The 23,223-nt window shown below is 30.9% G+C and overlaps 1 protein-coding gene across 1 annotated transcript; it reads left to right on the plus strand.

Annotated features, from left to right (window-relative positions):
* The first annotated feature begins 12,127 nt into the window (after positions 1-12,127).
* LOC111642620 lies at positions 12,128-13,597 on the plus strand. Its single transcript, XM_023388990.1, has 4 exons — positions 12,128-12,996; positions 13,075-13,153; positions 13,223-13,305; positions 13,469-13,597. Exons 1-4 carry the CDS (start codon positions 12,481-12,483, stop codon positions 13,595-13,597), a joined length of 807 nt encoding a protein of 268 aa, XP_023244758.1. The 5' UTR covers positions 12,128-12,480.
* Positions 13,598-23,223: the final 9,626 nt, after the last annotated feature.

Below are 23,223 nucleotides of genomic sequence, written 5' to 3' on the forward strand. Positions count from 1 at the left end.
CACCATCACTTAATTATTTCAATCATAAGGAATTTACATGTATCAATCGTAAGGGATATCATTCCATAAATACCCAAATAGTAAGTAAATGACTAACTTTTTGGTTATATTTTAAATGATTTTAGTACATAAATTATCAAATTTCTTAATTAATTATAAATATCATTTCGTGACACAGAAATAATACAATGAATTATTATATTTTCATTATTTGTCAGGTGTGTGATCCCAACATGAAAATAAATAGCATTAATACAAAATTTCCTGGATCAACACATGATTCGTTTATATGGAAAAACCTGCAACTTAAGACGAGCTTTTATAGAGGGAAGAATCNAGGGATATCATTCCATAAATACCCAAATAGTAAGTAAATGACTAACTTTTTGATTATATTTTAAATGATTTTAGTACATAAATTATCAAATTTGTTAATTAATTATAAATATCATTTCGTGACACAAAAATAATACAATGAATTATTATATTTTCATTATTTGTCAGGTGTGTGATCCCAACATGAAAATAATTAGCATTAATGCAAAATTTTTTGCATCAACACATTATTTATTTATATGAAAAAGCTGCAACTTAAGACGAGCTTTTATAGAGGGAAGAATTCAAACAAATAATAATGCTTGGTTAATAGGTTAGTAAAATTAAACCAACAGATTTTTATATTGAATATTACATATTTCTTAGATTTTTCTAAATAATGCTTCATATATGTTTATCGAGTAATAGTTGATTTATTTTTAGTTATTTATTAGAAAGTTTAGAATATTTGATTTATTATATGTAAATAGAACAGTAAAAATATTAAAAGTTTAATCAAAACAAGGCAGAAGACTGTGGTTACACAATATCTTTTGTATCATATGTCAATTGTCTTTATTTTATAATATATTTTAACTATTTTTATTAACATCTATGTTTTTCATTTCACTTTATTATAAATATATACACACACGTATATACAATATAATATATATAAATAAATAAACATAATATATATATATGAAAGTATGGCAAAATTCATTTATCAAAATTGTTTTATTTCTTTTTATAGGTGATAGTGGCTATCCAATGGAACCATGGCTTCTGACACCTATATTAGATGCTCAGCAACAAAATGAGCAAAAGTATAATAGCAGTTTAATATCAACAAGAATTATTGTAGAAAGATGTAATGGACTTCTAAAGTCCCGATTCAGATGTTTGCACAAGCACAGGGTGTTAAATTATTCACCTTATAAGGCTGGACTAATAATTAATGCCTGTGCTGTTTTACATAATATGTGCATAGTTCATAAAATTTCTCTCGATGAGAATATAGAGCTATATGATGGAATGATGGGAGAAATGGAACACACAGTATCCAGACTTGGAGATGATGTTTCTCTTGGCAACAAAGGCAGAGAAATTCAAAAACGACTCCTCAGGAGTCATTTCATGTAGATATGTAAATAAAAAAACAACTTTACACTGTATAATACTGAATTACACTGTATAATAGCTGTATAATTATAATTATTTACAATAAATAAAAAATTATATAATTCTTATATTTGACTGATTCTGTAAATTTTAAACAATAGCAGCATTTGTACTATACTGAAATAAAACATTTTGTTATATGCTTTTACAAAATACGTATAAATAATTAAAATGAACATAATGTTTATTTTGCACAGAATGATATGCAATAATTATCTAGTATATAAATGGAACTTTTCATGGAAACCAGTAACCATCTTTGTTGCTAGAAGAAACATTTTAGTAATTTGTAAAATAAAATAAAATTTTGCATAATGTAAATAGTTAAAAGACTTTCCTGAAATGTGAAATTTACTTGGTAATAATATATTGGTTGAAAATAGATTTGGTTACTCTTTATCACAAATGAATGGCCCTGAAAAAAGCCTTTTTTATTGTAAAATCATTTATTGATTTTCTGCTTCTGTTATAGAGTTCTTTAATGAAGCAGCAATTTCATGCAAAGCAGCAGCCTTGTTTTCAGCTGTTGCTGCCTTCCTTTCTTCTGCTGCTGTTGCTTTCCTGTCTGCTGCTTCTGCTTTCCTTTCTTCTGCTGCTGCTTTCGTTTCTTCTGCTGTCGCCTTCCTTTCAATATTTTTGGCTATTTCATTGATTGCTTGTTGTATATTTTTTAAAATATGCAACTTTTCATCTTCTGTTCTATTAAGGCTTTCTGCCATACATTCCCCAACAGATTTTTCATGTTTCCTTTTTTTTCCTGGTCATAAATTTTTTAAAATTATTTTTTACCTGTTAAATATTTAACACTGCAAAAAATTATATCCACTTACCGTTAACATTTCTTAATGAAGTATTCAAATGTAGACCATCAGTTGGGTTACAATCAGTTAAGTTGCCATCATCATTTGGAGGCAGTTCGAAATATGTATTTTGAATAGATGGATATTCTTCATTTATACAAGTAGAATCATTTGATTGTACACAAGAAATAGTATTGTCAATCATACAGTTTAATAAGTCTTGTGCACTTTCACTCAACTCAATGCAATGAGCACGTGCTTCGCTTAAAAAATGGAAGGTTGCAGTCACGTGAAGAAAATACTATGTGTACTAAACTGTGATTGGTTAAAGCGTAATAGCTATCGATAGCGTGGAACCCAGACGCATCTCGACCGACTACCCGTAGCGAAAACCACTTAACGTGGAGCTCAAAATAGCAATTTGTGTAAAAATCGTTAACTGCCTTTTGCTAAAAAGACTTATCGAATGACCCGTGTATCGCTCTCGTTGAGTTATCGGAAGAGCTCAGAATAGGTCCCCAGATCTCTAATTAGTCTGGAAACGGGTGAGCTAATTCTTGCATTCTGTGAAAACGGGTGAGATTGGCTATAATTTAATTATCTTAATTTTCACTATCGTTACTTTTTGCCCACGAATATAAACCCAGCGAAGCGGGTCCTTCAGCTAGTATATATATAAAAATGGACGTGTGTGTCCCTATATTTCACTTTTGAGCCAAAACTACACATCGCATATGAATGGTGTTTGTATGTGGTAGTAGCCCCAAGTCTCCATTCATGCAGTATAGTGGTTGCGTCTCGATAGCCATAAGGGTGCAAGAGATATGGGCTTGAAAGTAATTAAAAGTGGAAGATTTTCTATTTCGATTTTATTTTAAAAATGTTCGAACCGTTTTAAATTCGAATTTGTTCGGTTATTGAACGATTGTAAACGTTCCAGAAAATTGATCAAATTGAAAATAGTTCGTTTGACTGGACGTGAAAATTCTCTAATTACTCTGGAAACGGGGACCTAATTCTTGCATTCTGTGCTATAAGGGTGCGGGAGATACGAGATTGAAAGTGGTTGAATTCGAAGATGTGTAACAATGGAAGTGTCAACAATGGAAGTGTTAACAATAGAAGTATTGAGTAACAAAGGAAATGTTAATATAAAGCGGCATGCAAGATTTACAGGCGGTTTTTGCAAGAAATCGAATATATTTTTAGACTCATGTAAAAATTCTCTAATTAGTCTGGAAACGGGGGACCTAATTCTTGCATTCTGTGAAAACGGGTAAGATTGGCTGTAATGTAATTATCTTAATCTTCACTATCGTTACTTATTCCCTAGCGAAGCGGGTCCTTGCAGCTAGATTATAGATTACTTACAAAAACAGTCTTTTATATATATAAAAAAAACTATATTACATTCAAATAAAAACCCAGCGTAGCGGGTCCTTGCAGTTAGTGTTTCATAAACGTAACAAGAACAAAATACACTGAAAACAAAAAGTTCTGTTAGACTGTCGTGTATGCAAAATTATTTAATGATTTATAATTTTTTTTTATCCGAAGAATAAAGATAAACAATTTAATATTTTTTATTTATAATGTCGAAAGCAAAATCAACCTCAATACGTGATTTTGATTAATACAATTTCAGTCTTTTTATTTCATTTCATAATACTAATTGAGATAAAATTAACGACGATACATATTGATAAAATAATAATACCAATTTAAAACTATTAACAATATTTTGAATTACTGCACGAGACGAATTTATAATTCATGATTTAAGTTATTACGTAAAAAGAAAATACATCTTCCAGTAAACATATTTTGACATTTCAATGAATTATTCATAATTTCATTTCAATGTTAGGCCGTAGTAATATTTTTATTGCTTACTCATAAATTATTGTCTCTATACAACTCTATACACAAACATAATATGATATAAAAGTCTCATTCTACATTCGAGGAGAAATCATTTCAATGTACAAACACTAAAACCATCGTAAAATATTGATACAAATCGGCATTATACAGTATTATATATTATATAAATTTTCATTGTTCCTTCCACTTATATAACATACGCCATTTTAAGCCATTTTAATCATAGAAAATGGAGGAAGACTGCTTGTATTGTATGCTTTATCCGTCATACAGAATTGGGCTAATTTTCGGAGATAATTTTGCCGAACGGTGCGATTATCATCGATTAACACTCAGACAAACCAAAATTATGTCTGTGTATGCAAAAATAATAGAAGCACTTCTCTTCAGTCATACGGCAATGCTATGTATTCATACAATTCCTTTCGATGGCGAAATCATGGCATGTAGTCCGATTGAAGATTTTGGTGGACCAGACAACGCGCCATTCATGAAAGGAATATTTGCCTGCTTTTCCTTCAGCATGGCATTACTGGCACAAAATGGAAGAAAAGGTAAACTTGTGTACGATCTCCGAAATTCCGGTTATCGCGGAGAAAAAGAAAAAATCCGCAAGAAACAAATCACAATGCGAAACATCTTATTAATAATGTATTGCTTCGTTTTGGTTCCCTATGTAATTATATTAACTTATGCAATTAGCAATGCCGTGGAACCTAAATCGAGTTACGGAAGAGCTCTCGTTTGCGCCGTTTATATTAATGTCTGTTTCATTTACGAATTTGCTCTATTCATGTGGGCGGTGTTGATTCTTCGTGTGGGGGCATTTGCGATTCTCGAAAGATTCAACGTTCTGTCTCGTCAATTGCAACGGCTTTTCGTTAAATGTTCAAAGCGAGATATCCACAATTTAATCAGTAAGCATGTCGAGTTGTGCGATTTTATCAAACAAGTCAACGATAAGTGGAGCGAATGTTCTTTTCTCCTTTACGGTATTATGCTGAGTTTCGTATGCTTTTTCATCTACAACACTGTATTTTTTCAAATGTCAGTTCCTCTGCATGGCATAGTGTGCATTTCCACTATTCTTGTTGTCACTATTGCTATTGTTGGCTCTTTTACTGGTTCTCACATTTCTGGATCCGTAAGTTAATGGTATTTATTACATAAACATAAGTATTTATTAATAGTTTTTAATGTTTTTGTTTATTTTAATTTCGTAGGCTTATGATTCCTTTCAAGAAATAAGAATTATCAGCGCATTACCACTTTCTATTACAGAAAAGCTTAAAGTATTACAACGATATTATATATTTTTATAATTATTCTGTTTATTTTTCGAAATAAATTTATTTTATTATATATTTTATAAACAGATATTAGATTTCATGAAGAGATTTCGAGAGAACTCAATCGGTATCAGTATTGGAGATTGTTTCATACTGTCCAAAGAAACTCCTGTTGAGGTTAAAGTTCTGTTTATATTTTAAAGAATTGTAAATCTAATTGTGTAATTTAAAATTTGTTTTTATTGTAATTTTTCAGGTCTATCATGCATTGTATACTATTTTCAAAATGATGTTACAAATTCGAGATATAATGAAAGGAAAAATTTCACATTGCATTCCAGGAAATGCATTATTACCATCTTACAATACCAGCAGTACTGATTACACAAGGTTTATTCCTTAGTCAGTAACATGATTATGATTAATAACACGAGTATAAGCTAAAATTTCAGTATAATGTACGTGTTTTCTTGGTTTCTGTAGGCAATATCTATACATAGATATAGATGTAAAGTTTATAGACGGTGTGACCATAATTAGCGTTTTGATATTGATAGCATTCTGTAACTGTAATCACTATTCGCACCAACACTGAAATTTACATTCAAAACATAAAAAATTCTCCAAAAAAAAAATGTAGTTAAAAATTTCTGTTTAATGAGCAATGCAGCACACATGCACATATTGAGCAACATTCGTTACATCAATATCTTGTAACAAATGAAAATAAATGCGTGTTTTTTCGTTTGTTTCGTTTAGTTTTCTGTATATCGTCTACTTGCACAAGTTATTAAAGTAAATTTTTTTCTTTGCAAAATGCTTTCCGCATTGTTTGCATTATCTGTATTTAAATTTTTTAAATTAATTTGATTGTTGCTTACAATCATTCAATGTCCTGAATAGAAAAGGTATATTTATGTCAAATGTCTATTACAATTTAATAGTATTTAAAACGTAATTTATATCATAAGCGGATCTAAACGTTGACACTTTAGAAAAGTATATAAAGTGCATTTCGTTCGAATGTCCAGAATGGTACATTACGATTTTATAACATTCGTAAAATTTATCGAATTAACTGAGTTATACTAAGCTTGTTATGGCTCTATCACTTATAAATTATTTATCAACCATTGTGTTTTTGCCATTAATCATCGATAAACACATTTATGCTTGCACGTTGACAGAATGTTTATATGTAGAAATGTTATTTTTAAATAAATAATACGTCAGGAGGAAACAAATTACAATTGATTTGTATGTTTTGCATATTTCGATCTTGACGTATATATTGTTTCACCTTTGGTAGAAGTTTCAATGACAATTGTAAAAATATGAATTCTGTATTTTGTTGCAAATAGAAATTTAATGGGAATTGCTAATTTAAAATTTATTGACAGCAATGCTTTTAAAATTTGGATAACCAAAAAAGCGCAATGTATCCGAATCCGCGATATAACGAGTGGCTACTGTATTGCAGTAAATACAAAAATATTTTAAATGTATTTAAGTATAACAGAATAAAAAGAAAAAACTTTTACTGCTATATTGCTGAGCTTTCCTTCCATGCTTTCGCTTTGTTTTGTTACTATTTCAGTCACTTTTGACTTACTGTTTCTGTATTATAACNGTTAAATTCACTTTATTATATTTTTATAAACAGATATTAGATTTCATGAAGAGATTTCGAGAGAACTCAATCGGTATCAGTATTGGAGATTGTTTCATACTGTCCAAAGAAACTCCTGTTGAGGTTAAAGTTCTGTTTATATTTTAAAGAATTGTAAATCTAATTGTGTAATTTAAAATTTGTTTTTATTGTAATTTTTCAGGTCTATCATGCATTGTATACTATTTTCAAAATGATGTTACAAATTCGAGATATAATGAAAGGAAAAATTTCACATTGCATTCCAGGAAATGCATTATTACCATATTACAATACCAGCAGTACTGATTAGACAAGGTTTATTCCTTAGTCAGTAACATTATTATGATTAATGACACGAGTATAAGCTAAAATTTCACTTTAATGTACGTGTTTTCTTGGTTTCTGTAGGCAATATATATACAGTACATAGTTATAGATGTAAAGTTTATAGACGGTGTGACCATAATTAGCGTTTTGATATTGAAAGCATTCTGTAACTGTAATCACTATTCGTATTAACACTGAAATTTACATACAGAACAAAAAATTCTCCAAAACAACGTAGTTCAAATTTTTTGTTGAATGAGCAATGCAGCACACATGCACATATTGAGCAACATTCGTTACATCAATATACTGTAACAAATGATAATAAATGCGTGTTTTTTCGTTTGTTTCGTTCAGTTTTCTGTATATCGTCTACTTGCACAAGTTATTGAAGTAAATTTTTTTCTTTGCAAAATGCTTTCCGCATTGTTTGCATTGTTTGTATTTAAATTTTTGAATTAATCCGATTGTTGCTTACAATTATTCAATGCCCTGAATAGAAAAGGTATATTTATGTCAAATGTCTATTACAATTTAATAGTATTTAGAACGTAATTTATATCATAAGCGGATTTAAACGTTGACACTTTAGAAAAGTATTTAAAGTGCATTTCGTTCGAATGTCCAGAATGGTACATCATTTTATACATTATACATTTTATAACATTCGTAAAATTTATCGAATTAACTGAGTTATACTAAGCTTGTTATGGCTCTATCACTTATAAATTATTTATCAACCATTGTGTTTTTGCCATTAATCATCGATAAACACATTATATGCTCGCACGTTGACAGAATGTTTATATATAGAAATGTTATTTTTAAATAAATAATATATCAGGAGGAAACAAATTACAATTGATTTCTATGTTTTGCATATTTCGATCTTGACGTATTTATTGTTTCACATTTGGTAGAAGTTTCAAGGACAATTGTAGAAATATGAATTCTGTATTTTGTTGCAAATAGAAATTTAATGGGAATTGCTAATTTAAAATTTATTGACGGCAATGCTTTTAAAATATGAAGGAACAAAAAAGCGCGATATATCCGAATCCGCGATATAACGAGTGGCTACTATATTGCAGTAAATACAGAAAGTTTTAAAATGTATTTAATTATAACAGAATAAAAAGAAAAAAAACTTTTACTGCTATATTGCTGAGCTTTCCTTTAATGTTTTCGCTTTGTTTTGTTACTATTTCAGTCACTTTTGACTTACTGTTTCTGTATTATAACTTACTTTTCTCACATTTTTACGAAAAATGGTAATATGAGGCCTGCAATTTCATTATCGGCAAAATCTGTACAGAGTTAATAAAGTTTCCGCTCAATCTTTGCTGACCATTCATTACTTGACTCATTAAGTAAAAGTGCGTAAAAAAAAAAAACGTAACCATAATTCGTTATTTACTTACAACGCGGCAACAAACAATATACAGTTAATTGTATATTTACATTTTTTACAAGGTGTTTTGTCTAATATGAAAATAGAGTCGTATTACAGTCTTTCACTGTCTGAGAAATCATTCATATAAATACATAAAGACAGTTGAATTCATCCCTCTTCTGTATGCTCGTATGGAACCGACATTACTATTTCTTAATCCTTGTTACAACTTAATTTAAAATTGTATTTGTATTATAATCATTTTAGAAGAAAGAAGAACATCAAAGAATGTACTAAAGATGCAACTACAATAGACTTTTTATAAATCGGGTTTATATAATATGGATTCGTTTATAACTGCGAAAAAATTGCAATCGTATTCGTATAAAGTCGCTAAAAGAAACTCGTATAATACGGTAAAACGTCATCGCCGACTCGTGTCGCGACAGGAACTAGACCAATAGCAGATATTGCACAAACCGTTGAGTTTAAACGAGCAGCGGACCTACTAAAAACCATTTATTATTTAACGGCCATAAAAATTATATTTACATTAATGATGTCTCCAAAGTTCAGCGAATTTTTCGCAGAAAAATAACTTATCAGAAAACTCGCTTGCCGTTTGGTTGCCTGCTCCGCGACGTAAACAAGCTTAAGCAATGGCGTCATCGAACGTTGCACACTCGGTAAGTAATCCGAAAATTTTTTGTTTAGCATAGTTTATATGGATTATTTCCAAAAAATTATACGTGTTTTGGAAATGTTGAGTCACATTAGTCTAGAATCGGTTAATTTTATGGAAGAAAACCTTTCAAACAGCCGTAATCTCTAAACTGCACAAGTGCCGGGCTCATCTATTTATGTGATCGTATAACACAAATTCATATAAAACGGAACGTATATGCCGTATTATAGGGGAATATACTGTATTACACTACAAATATTTTTGTTTATCCTACATATTAACTCCAGTATTAAATTCTATAAAAGTATTCGGGTTGGATATATACATCCCGTGTGAATGCATGATTCAACAAAATTGAAGAGATAAAATTTCATCATTCTTGTTTAAAATACACAAAAATTTTATTGAAATTAAATTTCTTATGACTGCTGTTTACAGAGACTTTATAATATTTATTGAAATTTCTCTCTGGACCGCAGCTGTTTTCTGCCTTTGCTAAATACACGAGCTTAATGTTTACGCTTTTCGCTTGCTCAATGTTTATAACGATCATTCATTATCGGCAGCAGTTCTATCGTTTTTCTCATCAAACTGTGTTGCTATGCAGTTCATTATGTTGAACAGAAATAAAATTTTCTTTCACTGAGAGAAAAGCACGTATGAATTCAAGTTGTGCGATAAAATATATAGATACACAAAGCCGCATATTTTTGCAAGTTTAGTAATATTTAAGACAATTCCGACCATAATGAGTTATTCGCAGAGCCGGTAACTAGGATTTTGGACGCTTATGGCCAAGAATAAAAATGGCACCTTTTTAATTTTTATTATAAAAAAAAATTATAATTTTAATCTAAAAAATGCTATTATAAAAAATTATCTAATGACATTTAAATACTATATAAATATAAATATAGTTTTTTTGTGTTATTAATTTCAAATACATATTATTCCGAAACCTTATCGTTGGCGCCTTTATTAAACTGGCGCCTATTTCGGCGAGCCACAGTGGGCATACCCTAGTTACAGCTCTGGTTATTCGTATTTTACGGAAATAAAGAAATTACATGGAACAGACACAAAGGCTTTCATTTCGTATGTTTCGCACAATACTCTTTATCTACCAGATTGGCCAGATCCAGTATTTAATTATAGGCTACGTGATGACATTTGACAGAATATGTCGGTGGTGATTCGTGTATCGCTACTCTGATAATATAGGTACTCTAGTGAGGACTATGACGACAAATTTATAACTGACAACCCGAAAAATTACTAGATTCTTTAGTTCGAATTCGATCATACATCTTCAAAAAAGCAAGGGATTCAGCTTGATTCTTCGTCTGTCACTGCTTCATCTTGCACTGGTGTATATAGTTCTGTCACTTTGAATTAATTTCTGTTGTATTACAACAAAAAAACTTAAAAAATGATGTTAAAGTAACACACTTCCTAACAACAACGAACACATCTGTATTTATTAATATCACTTCAAAAATCTGCACGTTTACCATATTAGTAGCATCAATTAACGTAACAAGCAATCCGCCGTGCAAAATTTCAGATATCATCGACAAAAAACACAGCAGTTACTAAGCTTCAAAGAGCCTGAACAAAATCGTGCAACACATATCTACCCTCTGTTATATATAACAGTCGGAAAGGTAAAAATAGTATTTACTGGTACATAATAGAATAAATGATGAATAATAAAGATAAATGGCGAAATATTATTTTAAATCATTACTTTTCTAATTACATTTTAAAATTGAAACACTTACTCATGTTATTTTGCTGCTTATACACTTTACGTATGGTCGCTGTCTTTAATTTGCGTACACAATGGAATGCATATGATAATTCTTCTAGTAAATATTTCATTTAGAAATCATATTTGGATATGTTTAATAAACGTAATAAAACAAAATACACTGAAAACAAAAAGTTTTGTTAGACTGTCGTGTATGCAAAATTATTTAATGATTTATAATATTTTTAATCTGAAGAATAAACATAAACAATTTAATATTTCTGAATTATAATGTCGAAAGCAAAATCAACCTCAATACGTGAAAATCAAATTACGTATTTGGATATGTTTCATGAACATAATAAGAACAAAATACACTAAAAACAATACATATTGATAAAATAATAACACTAATTTAAAACTATTAACAATATTTTGATTTACTGCACAAGACGAATTTATAATTCATGCTTTAAGTTATTACGTAAAAAGAAAATACATCTTCCAGTAAACATATTTTGACATTTTAATGAATTATTCGTAATTTCATTTCGATGTTAGGTCATATAAAATTTTTATTGATTACTCGTAGACTATTATCTCTGTACAACTCTATAGACAAACATAATGTGATATAAAAGTCCCATTCTGGATTCGAGGAGAAATCATTTCAATGTACAAACTCTAAAACCATCGTAAAATATTGATACAAATCGGCATTATACAGTATTATATATTATATAAATTTTCATTGTTCCTTCCACTTATATAACATACGCCATTTTAAGCCATTATAATCATAGAAAATGGAGGAAGACTGCTTGTATTGTATGCTATATCCGTCATACAGAATTGGGCTTATTTTCGGAGATAATTTTGCCGAACGGTGCGATTATCATAGATTAACACTCAGACAAACCAAAATTATGTCTGTGTATGCAAAAATAATAGAAGCACTTCTCTTCAGTCATACGGCAATGCTATGTATTCATACAATTCCTTTCGATGGCGAAATCATGGCATGTAGTCCGATTGAAGATTTTGGTGGACCAGACAACGCACCATTCATGAAAGGAATATTTGCCTGCTTTTCCTTCAGCATGGCATTACTGGCACAAAATGGAAGAAGGATAAACTTGTGTACGATCTCCGAAATTCCGGTTATCGCGGAGAAAAAGAAAAAATCCGCAAGAAACAAAACACAATGCGAAACTTCATTTTAATAATGTATTGCTTCGTTTTGGTTCCCTATGTAATTATATTAAGTTATGCAATTAGCAATGTCGTGGAACGTAAATCGAGTTACGGAAGAGCTCTCGTTTGCGCCGTTTATATTAATGTCTGTTTCATTTACGAATTTGCTCTATGCATGTGGGCGATGTCGGTTATTCATGTGGCGGCATTTGCGATCATCGAAAGATTTAACGTTCTGTCTCGTCGATTGCAACGGCTTTTCTTTAAATGTTCGAAGCGAGATATCCACAATTTAATTTGTAAGCATGTCGAATTGTGCGATTTTATCAAACAGGTCAACGATAAGTGGAACGAATATATGTTTATTGTTTACGGTTCTTTGCTTACTTCGGTGTGCTTTTTCATCTACAACACTGTATTTCCTGATATGTCGCTACCCTTGTATGTCATAATGTGCCTTACCACCATTCTTGCTGTCACTATTGCCATTGTTGCTTCTTTTGTTACATCTCGCTTTTGTATAGCCGTAAGTTTATAATATTAATTACATAATCATACGTATTTATTAATAGATTGTAGAGTATTCATTTATTTTTTTCCATAGGCTTATGACTCGTTTCAAGAAATAAGAATTATGAGTGCATTACCTCTCTCTTTAACAGAAAAGCTTATAATTATATTTTGTTTCAATAAATATTTTTTCATATTTCGAGTTAAATTCACTTTATTATATTTTTAAAAACAGATATTAGATTTCATGAAGAGATTTCGAGAGAACTCTATTGGTTTCAATATTGGAGATTGTTTCATACTCTCTAAAGAAACTCCTGTTGAGGTTAAGCATATTTATATTAATTTATCAATGAAGTTATATTCATATTTTAAGCATTTTAATCGTGTAAATGCAGTTAAAGCATGTAAATAGAATTGCGTATTTTAAATCTAATTTTAAATGTAATTGCGTAATTTTCAATTTGTATTTCGTTTTAATTTTTCAGGTGTATAATGCATTGAATACTATTTTCAAGATGATGTTAGAAATTCGTAATATAATGAAGGGAAAAAGTTCACATTGCATCCCAAGAAATGCATCATTACCATTTTACAACACCGGTAGCATCGATTAGACAAGGTTTATTTCTTAGTGATTAATATCATCATGATTAATAACATTAATCAAGCTAATATTTTACTTTAATGTGCGGCGACAAATCACGGACTGGTGAGACGGCGCCACTCCTCTACGAGTTTCCCGGGAATCCCGGATAGAAAAACGGGAACTGGGTTTTTCCCAGAGAGAGAATTCTGGGTATTGTTGCTTCTTCTTCTTGTCGGGTGATCGCTGCCATGAGCACGTGTAGCTCTCTCTTAAGTGTACTCGAGGATTGTTGTAAATCAATGTTGTTTTAGTTTAAAACGTGGTCGTGGATTTAACTAATTCACGTTTACAGCCTTCTGATAAAGACAGTCTTTGTGGAGATGTAAATGGATGGAAAAGACGTCCAGATTTCGTCTAACCGATGGCGGCCATCCATTACCTCCAAATGTATGTGTTTTGCTGGTTTTCTGTAGGGAATATCTACATATAGATATAGAGAAAAAAAATTTTAATAGTGTTTTCATAGTTAAAGTTTTGTTATTTAGAGCATTCTGTAACTTTAACTAGTATCAGTTTAACACAAAAATTTGCATATAGACTAAGAAAAGGAAGCGAAAAAAATTATAAATGAAAAAATTTAGTGTTTGGGGCTTAATATGATAGAAACGAAACAACACATAGTAAATTGTAAAAACTAATGATACGTCACATTTTAATTTGTTCTACTAATAATTACGACAATAATTGCTTGTTTTCTTTACGTTTACACCCGAGCAATGGAGCATCCATAGAGCCACATTCGTTATATCAAGAAACTATTTGCATGTAACAAATAAAAATTATTGCGTGTTGTTTCGCTTGTATCTTTTGTTTCTAAATTGTCCACTTGCACAAGTTATTGAAGTAAATTTTTTCTTTGCAAATGCTTTTCCTTATTCTATGCGCAGTCGGTAATTTAATTCTTTCATTAATCCGCTTATTGCTTAACTTTATGTAGTGCCATAAATAGAAAAACTATATTTATGTCGAATCGCTATTACAATTTAACAGATCTAAAATATGCGGAGACAAGACGATCGTGCAATCACCGTCTCCTGTCAGGACATTCGACACTAGTTAGACTATTTTTTGCGGTCTATATAATAATTCATAAATGTATATAGAAGGGTTTTTCCTATGCGTAAGGAATGTCGCAGTTCGTGTTTCGTTCGAGACTAATCGACAAGACCATTATAAAACAGTAATATATATAAGAAAACTATTGCAGTAGAATTCTCTATCTGCTTGAGAGAGAATTTACATATCTATTAAATCGTACTACATTAACTGCAAGGCTTGATCTTGATTTCGGATATGCGTCGAAGCGTTGATATATGTAATCAGGAGGAGAATGTAGATCTTGAGGAGCATTCCTCTATGATAACAAGTTACAATATTATTGAGGGAAGACTTTTCTATGGAAATATTTTTATCCAGAGAAGTCCTCCCTTTTCGTACTAGTCGAAAACTTTGTTTCGTGTTGTGTGGAGTGCATCTTCTGTCTTTGTAGATATGTGTCGAACGCTCGGAGAACTCCCGATGACAAAATTATTGCATGTAGTCCTATAGGAAATGTGGATAGAGAAGACAACGCCCTATTCATGAAAGGAATATTCTGAATGTTCTGAAAATTAATATACTGAATTTAAATAAAATTCTATTCGTCATTTTTTACTGTATATATATTACTGTCTCATCTCAGACAATTGCTTGTGCTAAAAAATAGAGTATAATTCTTCAGAAATAATAATTTTTTAATTCTTTATTTACCATCAAACAACAAACACTGTTTAATCCGGCTAAAATTCTGGTAATATAAAAGCGTGTAAAATAATCTGTTTACAAAATCTAGATGCCTTCTGCAGAAATTAATTGCATTTTATTATAAATTTTGTTGCACTTCGATATGTCATTTGCAGAATTGCTTCTTAATGGACATACATTAACTTCATTTTCAATGAATAAATCGTGTAAATTCAGGTATTCGTCATATAACACAATAAATAAGTTTCGAAGAATGCCATGTTATGCGAATTCGTTCTACACAGAACAAAGGATTAATGCAAAATGAAATATACGTTAAACAAGTTAACAAAAATGTACTATTGTTCGTTACTGAAAGAAATGCGCTTATTAAAACAATCGATAATTAATTAACAATCACAATTAACAGTACTGTGACAATGCCAAAGGGTCCCCTCTATGCTTCGGTACCACAGGATCGAAGAATCGATATTGAGTCAACAAAGATTGCAATGACAAATTTATCAGGACTGACACCACTGGTCCTGATAAATTCGAACGTAACGGTCTCCGTGTGTTCTGGGTAGACACAGAGACCGTTACGTTCGAATTTACGCGCGAGCAGTCGCGTCTGTGAGCGGTTGGACTCCAAATAAAGACCAATTAGGCTAAAGAAATGCGCTTTACAATTCGATTATAGAAATTAATATCCGTTTATTGATTACATATGCCTAAACTAGTTACACTTATGCTTTTAGACAGAGAGTTTACAATTGTTCGCGCGTGGTATTTACCTAAAGACCTGTTTTTCGGTGAAGACATGTTCTTGGTAGATACTTGGACTCATCGGCTATCGGCGGTTAAGCTTTTGAACACTGGCTATTGGAGGAGCATCGGCGGTCAAATGTATCCGAGTGTACACACACACACTACCAACCTTCGAGGACGCAAACTCTTCTGTCGGGCGAACTCTCTGTCGCGTCATCAAAACATCTCCTTTATTTGGGGGTCCTCGCAATTCTCGCAAATCCAATAAGATTTATTATTTTAAACTGGCCCGTATTCGGGTTTTGGATGCGTGAAGAAAACTCTACGAGATCAGATCGTTGGTCAAACACACACGTGAGACCAACTGCGAGTGCAGAGTAAGTTATATCTATTTTGCTATTGGTGGGATTTTATGAAGGAACCGGCTACAATGAATAATAATATTTTTAAAAAAATAACATTGTCAAAAAAGTTTTTAAAAGAATTCGTTTGTAAGTTATCAACAATACATGGCGCTATATCCAATCTATTGTTTATAAATTAAAACTTTTACGTTTACGTATTACAGCGTTTTTAACTTTTAAAAATATAAAAGTTTAGAAAGGATGATTTTCTGTTATATAAATACAGAGGTTCGTTGCTACTCTACAGTTGTAATGATTGCAACGATCCATATACAGGTAGGCTTCCTACAACGCGATTCCTTTACAACGTGTATTCGCTCCAGCGTGGTTAAAAAAATGCGGAAATTTTCTTACAACGCGGTTTACGGTATTTAGAAACGAATTATCTTTACATAACAGAAAAATCGCAACGGATCACGTGATACGAACCGCAGTCCGAGAGCATCTATCATGTAAAAAATGGAACAAGCGCTAATATTATAGGTAGAAGATATGAACAAGAAACGGTTGCCTTTAAATAAAACTGCACATAAACACAAAGCCTTAAAAATATTTGATTATTTAAAACAAATGGGACAGTCGTCAGCTGCAGTGGCGTAGCGTGGGTGTCAGCCGCCCGGGGCAGAAACAAATTTCGCTGCCCATCTATTTAGGTATCTCAATTTAACGATACAATAATCTTCGTTATGCTTGACAACGACGAAAATTCAACGCGAAGCGACACGCAACGGAAAAAAATTTCAACATGGAATAGGTTAATATATTTTTTCGTATATAATCGGTTATCCGAAAGATCGGATTTCCCAACAACCTTAGTCCCCAATTGATTCGGATAAGCGACGCTCTACTGTAATTCTGTTTTTGTTGATAAAATTTGAATATCCAGTTGAGTTAAAAATAAAAGAAAACCGAAAAATTGTAAGAAATTTATTAATTAAATAATTTTGTCCTTAAATTTTAAATGTAAAGTTTAAGTATTTGTTTTATTGTTTATAGAATATACAAAAATACCTGCTGAGGAGAGACAAATATGTCCAAAACGCAAAATTATGTATGTGTCCAGGTATATGGAATAAAATAAAAATTGTTTTCTGTTAAACTTTGTAGCATTATCTGTAAAGCCAGTATAAGTCCTGATAATGGAAGATACGAATTTATAGTCGAAAATTTATATTTGAATTTTTTTATAAATTAACTCTATTTGACGATTTTTTCCGCAAAGACGTTACTTAATCATAAAAATCGCTGGTCGTCGACTCCATCAACGAGTTTAAAAGCTCTTTTTCTTTTTTTTTATTGAGAGCAATGCTGTCGACGACAATTCTTTCTTTAACCGAGTGTTCCTGGCCAATGTATGAATTTGCTTCGTGGTTGAAAACTGCGCTCAACACTAATAGACAGTACGTAAAAATTAATGATATTATATCATATAATTCTTTGAGTACATCTTTGTTCGGATCGTCATTAATTACAATACTTTTTATGTCTAAGAGTTACTTGATAAATATTGCGATTCGCTACGTAATTTAGATAAATCAAAAAATTTCCCATAAAATTTACTTAATTTCAAGAGTAAAAACTCGCTTGAAACAATTGTTTTTCGTAATATTTCAATTTATTAACATGTAAAAGTAATAGAAATTTTAAGGAATTTATTTATAAAACTTTGTCAATATACTTATAATTAAATAAAATTATAATTGTATATAGCTTTGAAAAGAAACGTACATAAAAATAACATTAGCGAGGTTGACGCCGAGGTTTTCAACGCAAAAACGTGTACGTTTTTGCGTTGAACGTTTGGAACGTCAATAGAACATGTTTCACGTTCCAAACGCCATTGTAAAACTTCTAAGCGAATAGGAATATGGCGCTGAACGACCGACGTACACGTTTTCGCGTTGAAAACGTCAGCTGCAACCTCTCTAATATAAGCTTTATTTTCTGTTTACAATAAATGAAAGAAATACCCTCTCTTGCTGCAAAACACCTAATTTTAAGTGTTTTCTTTTATCTTCCTGCCAACTCCTACTCTAGTTAACTCTGCGATAAAATGTAAGATCGTATTTTTATTGAATTTTGTATTATTTTATAATTTTTTGCAAGATTATGATTATTACTATACCATGTTTCAAATCTCATATTCAAGAAACCTCTCTGTACAGAAACCCTTTGATAGTAATTTTTCACGAGAATTTTTATAGATTTTCAAAAAGCGTGAACAAAAATTGTGCCACACACATATGTACCCTCTGTTATATATAACAGTCAGGAAAGAAAAAATAGTATTTATGTAATTGTAAAAATTATGAATAATAGAGACAAATGGCGACATATTAATTTATAACATTTCTGTTCTAATTACGTTTTTAAATTGGAATACTTACTCTTGTTATTTTTCCTCTTATACACTTTACGTATGGTCACTGTGTTTAATTCGCGTACTGAATTGAAGAGAAGTGCTGATCGTTCGTCATTTTTTTTAAATAGAATTACATCTTTCTCATTTCATTTTATAATATTAATTAAAATGAAATTAACGACAATATATATTAAACTCGAGTTATTATTTTATTAAAACTATCGACAAAATATTGATTTACTGCACGAGCCGAGTTTATAATTCGTGATTTAAGTTATTACGTAAAAGGAAAATATGTCTTTCAATAGACATATTTTAAAAGATAAATAAACCATTTATAATTTCATTTTAATGTTTAGGCCATAATAAAATATTTACTGCTTATTCATAATCTATAATTATGCATATAAATCTTTATAGACAAACTTACTCTGATTCATTTCAATGTACAAACAATAAGACGATCGTAAAATATTAATGTATATCAGCATTATATAAGTGATGCATATTTATCCGTTATACAGAATTGGGCTAATTTTCGGAAAGAATTTGGCTGAATGTTGCAGACATCATCTATTACCACCCAGAAAAACCAAAATTATGTCTGTTTATGGAAAAATAATAGAAACAATTATCTTCTGTCATACGGCAATAATATGTATTTACATATTTACATTCGTAGACAGGATATTGAAGATTTGGGTGGACTAGAAAATGTACTATTCATGAAGGAAATATTTCTTCGCTTTTCGTATGGCTTTGGCGATACAAAATGGAAGAAGAGCTAAACTGTATTCGATCTCCGAATTTCCGGTTATCGCGAAGAAACAAAAAATCCGCAATAATTAAACTATGATGCGTAATAGACTTTTAATATAAATTAACAACAATATATATTTATAAATGAAAAATACTAATTTAAATCTAACAACAAAATTTTAATTTACCGCACGAATTAAATGTATCATTTAAGATATTACGTAAAAGAAGAATATGTCTTCCAATATTCTGATGTTTCGATGATTTATGCATCATTTTATTTCAATGTTCCTGCCGTAATAAAATTGTATTGCTTATCGATTATCTATTATCTTGCAAGTAGAACTTTATAGACAAACTTACTCTGATATAACAGTCTCAATGTAAACTCCAGGAGAAATCGTTTCAATTTATAAACAGTAAAACGATCGTATAATATTAATATATATTGGCATTACATGTGTAATGCGTATTCTATCAATTTGTATTGTCCTTTTGATTTCTGTAACATAGGCAATTTTAAGCCATTTTATAATAGAAAATGGAGGAAAACTGCATGTATTGCATGCTTTATCCGTCTTACAGAATTGGGCTAATTTTCGGTGATAATTTCGCCGAACGATGCGAAAAACATCGATTATCTCCCACACAAACCAAAATTATGTCTATTTACGGAAAAATAATAGAAGCAATTCTCTTCAGTCATACGGCAATGATATGTATTCACACAATTTCTCCCGATAACGAAATCATCGCATGTAGTCCTACGGAAGATTTGTATGAAAGAGACAACGCTCCGTTCATGAAGGGAATATTTGCCTGCATTTCCTTCAGCATGGCATTAATGGCGCAAAATGGAAGAAGAGCTAAACTTGTATTCGATCTGCCAAATTCCGGTTATCCCGGAGAAGTAGAAAAAATCCGAAAAAATCAAATCATAATGCGAAATATACTGTTAATAATGTATTGTTTCACTTTGGTTCCCTTTGTATTTCTAACAAGTTATGTAATAAGTAATGTCGTGGAACGAAAATCGAGTTACGAAAGAGCTCTTTTCTGCGCCGTATATTTCAATGTCTGCTTCATTTACGAATATGCTCTATGCATGTGGATGTTGTCGATTCTTCATGTGGCGGGATTTGCGATTATGGAAAGATTTAACGTTCTGTCTCGTCAATTGCAACGGCTACTCGTTAAATGTTCGAAGCGAGATATCCACAATTTAATTGGTAAGCATGTCGAATTGTGCGATTTTTTCAATCAGGTCAACGATAAGTGGAACGAATATGTTTTTCTCGTTTACGGTATTTTGTTGAGTTTAGTATGTTTTTTCATCTACAACACTGTATTTTTTGAAATGTCAGTTCTCCTGCACGGTATCATGTGCATGGCCACTATTCTTGCTGTCACTATTGCTATTGTTGGCTCTTTTACTGGTTCTCTCGTTTCTGGATCCGTAAGTTAATGGTATTTATTACATAAACATAAGTATTTATTAATAGTTTTTAATGTTTTCGTTTATTTTTTATATTCCTTAGGCTTATGACTCGTTTCAAGAAATAAGAATTATCAGCGCATTACCACTCTCTATAACAGAGAAGCTTAAAGTATTACAACGATATTATATATTTTTATAATTATTCTGTTCATTTTTCGAGATAAATTTATTTTATTATATTTTTTATAAACAGATATTAGATTTCATGAAGAGATTTCGAGAGAACTCAATCGGTGCCAGTATTGGAGGTTGTTTTATACTGTCCAAAGGAACTCCTGTTGAGGTTAAAGTTTTTTTTTGTATTTTAAAGCATTGTAAATCTAATTGTTTAATTTAAAATTTGTTTTTTATTTTAATTTTTCAGGTCTATCATGCATTGTGTGCTATTTTCAAAATGATGTTACAAATACGAGATATAATGAAAGGAAAAATTTCACATTGCATTCCAGGAAATGCATTATTACCATCTTACAATACCAGCAGTACTGATTAGACAAGGTTTATTCGTTAGTGAGTAACATGATTATGAGCTAAAATTTCAGTTTCATGTACGTGTTTTCTTGGTTTCTGTCGGTAATATCTATACATAGATACAGATGTAAAGTTTATAGACAGTGTGGCCATAATTAGCGTTTTGATATTGATAGTATTCTGTAACTGTAACCACTATTCGTATTAACACTGAAATTTTCACAAAGACTATAAGAAGAATGCATTAAAAACTCTCCAAAAAAAATGTAGTTAAAAATTTCTGTTGAAGTGCTTAACACGAAAATACACGAAACGAAATACACTAAATAGTGAAGACAAATTTTACGTCATATTTTAATTTGTTATATTAAAGATAACAAGAAAAGTCAGTTGTTCATTTTTTTACGTTTTACACATGAACAATAGATAACACATTGAGCAACATTCCTTACATCAATAATCTTCTTCGTAAAACAAATTAATACATTTTTTTATTTTGTTTCATGCATGAAAAGTATTTAGCGTTATAACACAGTAACACATTTTTAAAGTATTCCATTTAATGGAAAGTCATTTTAAAGTTTTCTTAAATTTTTGTACGATTGGGGGTTACCCTTTAATTCATTGCGCACATAATATTTTCTGTTCACCATGGTATCGTTGGTGCCCATTAAGATATAACTTTCAAAATTAAAAAGTAAACAAAATGAAAGTACAAGAAGAGCCTCGAAAACTCGGCACTCCGGATAACTCGGCCACACCTTGGCAGGGCAAAAAAAATCCTAAGTTAATTAATTTTCATTATAGACAGCTTTATGCCTCATAAAGTATTTTTCTGAGGTCTATCTTATCAGGTAAATTACTGTACAGTGTATTTATTAATTTTTATTTTCATGTAGTGTAGGCTCTATGCCTTCATGACATACTTTTCTTTTGTTTAAGGGTATTTGGGCAGTCTATTCTCTGTTGTATTCTCAAGCAAACAATACATACAAGTACAATATAATATTTTCTGAGGAAACACGCACACTTATCCTTTTTGATTCCATTTCCGATAACCCGGCATTTCCACAAACTCGGCCACCCTTCGGTCCACATTAGGCCAAGTTTTCAAGGCTCTGCTGTATTATTAATAGTATAATTAGATGTAAAACGAAACGCAATATAAGTAACATTTTTTCAGAAAGAACAATGGATTTCAGAATAACGATAGTAAACATTTGGTAGTATCCAGGATTAAAACCCAAAACGATATCTAAATGATTTGAAGAACAAAAATCCAAAAACATTTGATTTTTGCTTGTAGAAATTGGTCAGATGTCGTTATACGTAATTAAATTAACGAATTTATTTACGTGTCCTGACGACGACGGATCTAAAGGAGAGTTGCTGTTTTAGATTGAGATTGATTGGCTTGCTGGTTCACGGCATTCCTTATAAGGGAAAGAGAATGAGAAGAAAGAGGCAATCTTTTCTTCCAGAATACAAGTTCTGCTGGTCCGCTAAATTTATCTATATTTTTAATGTAATGTTCTGAGTCATAAATTGTCACTTTCGCCTGATAAAGATACCGGACTGAATCGAAAAAAAACTCTGATCAACTTTGAAAT

This window comes from Centruroides sculpturatus, unplaced genomic scaffold (assembly GCF_000671375.1).
Source record: "Centruroides sculpturatus isolate CEXI.00-Female unplaced genomic scaffold, Cexi_2.0 scaffold1598, whole genome shotgun sequence".
NCBI classification, from domain to species: Eukaryota; Metazoa; Arthropoda; class Arachnida; order Scorpiones; family Buthidae; genus Centruroides; species Centruroides sculpturatus.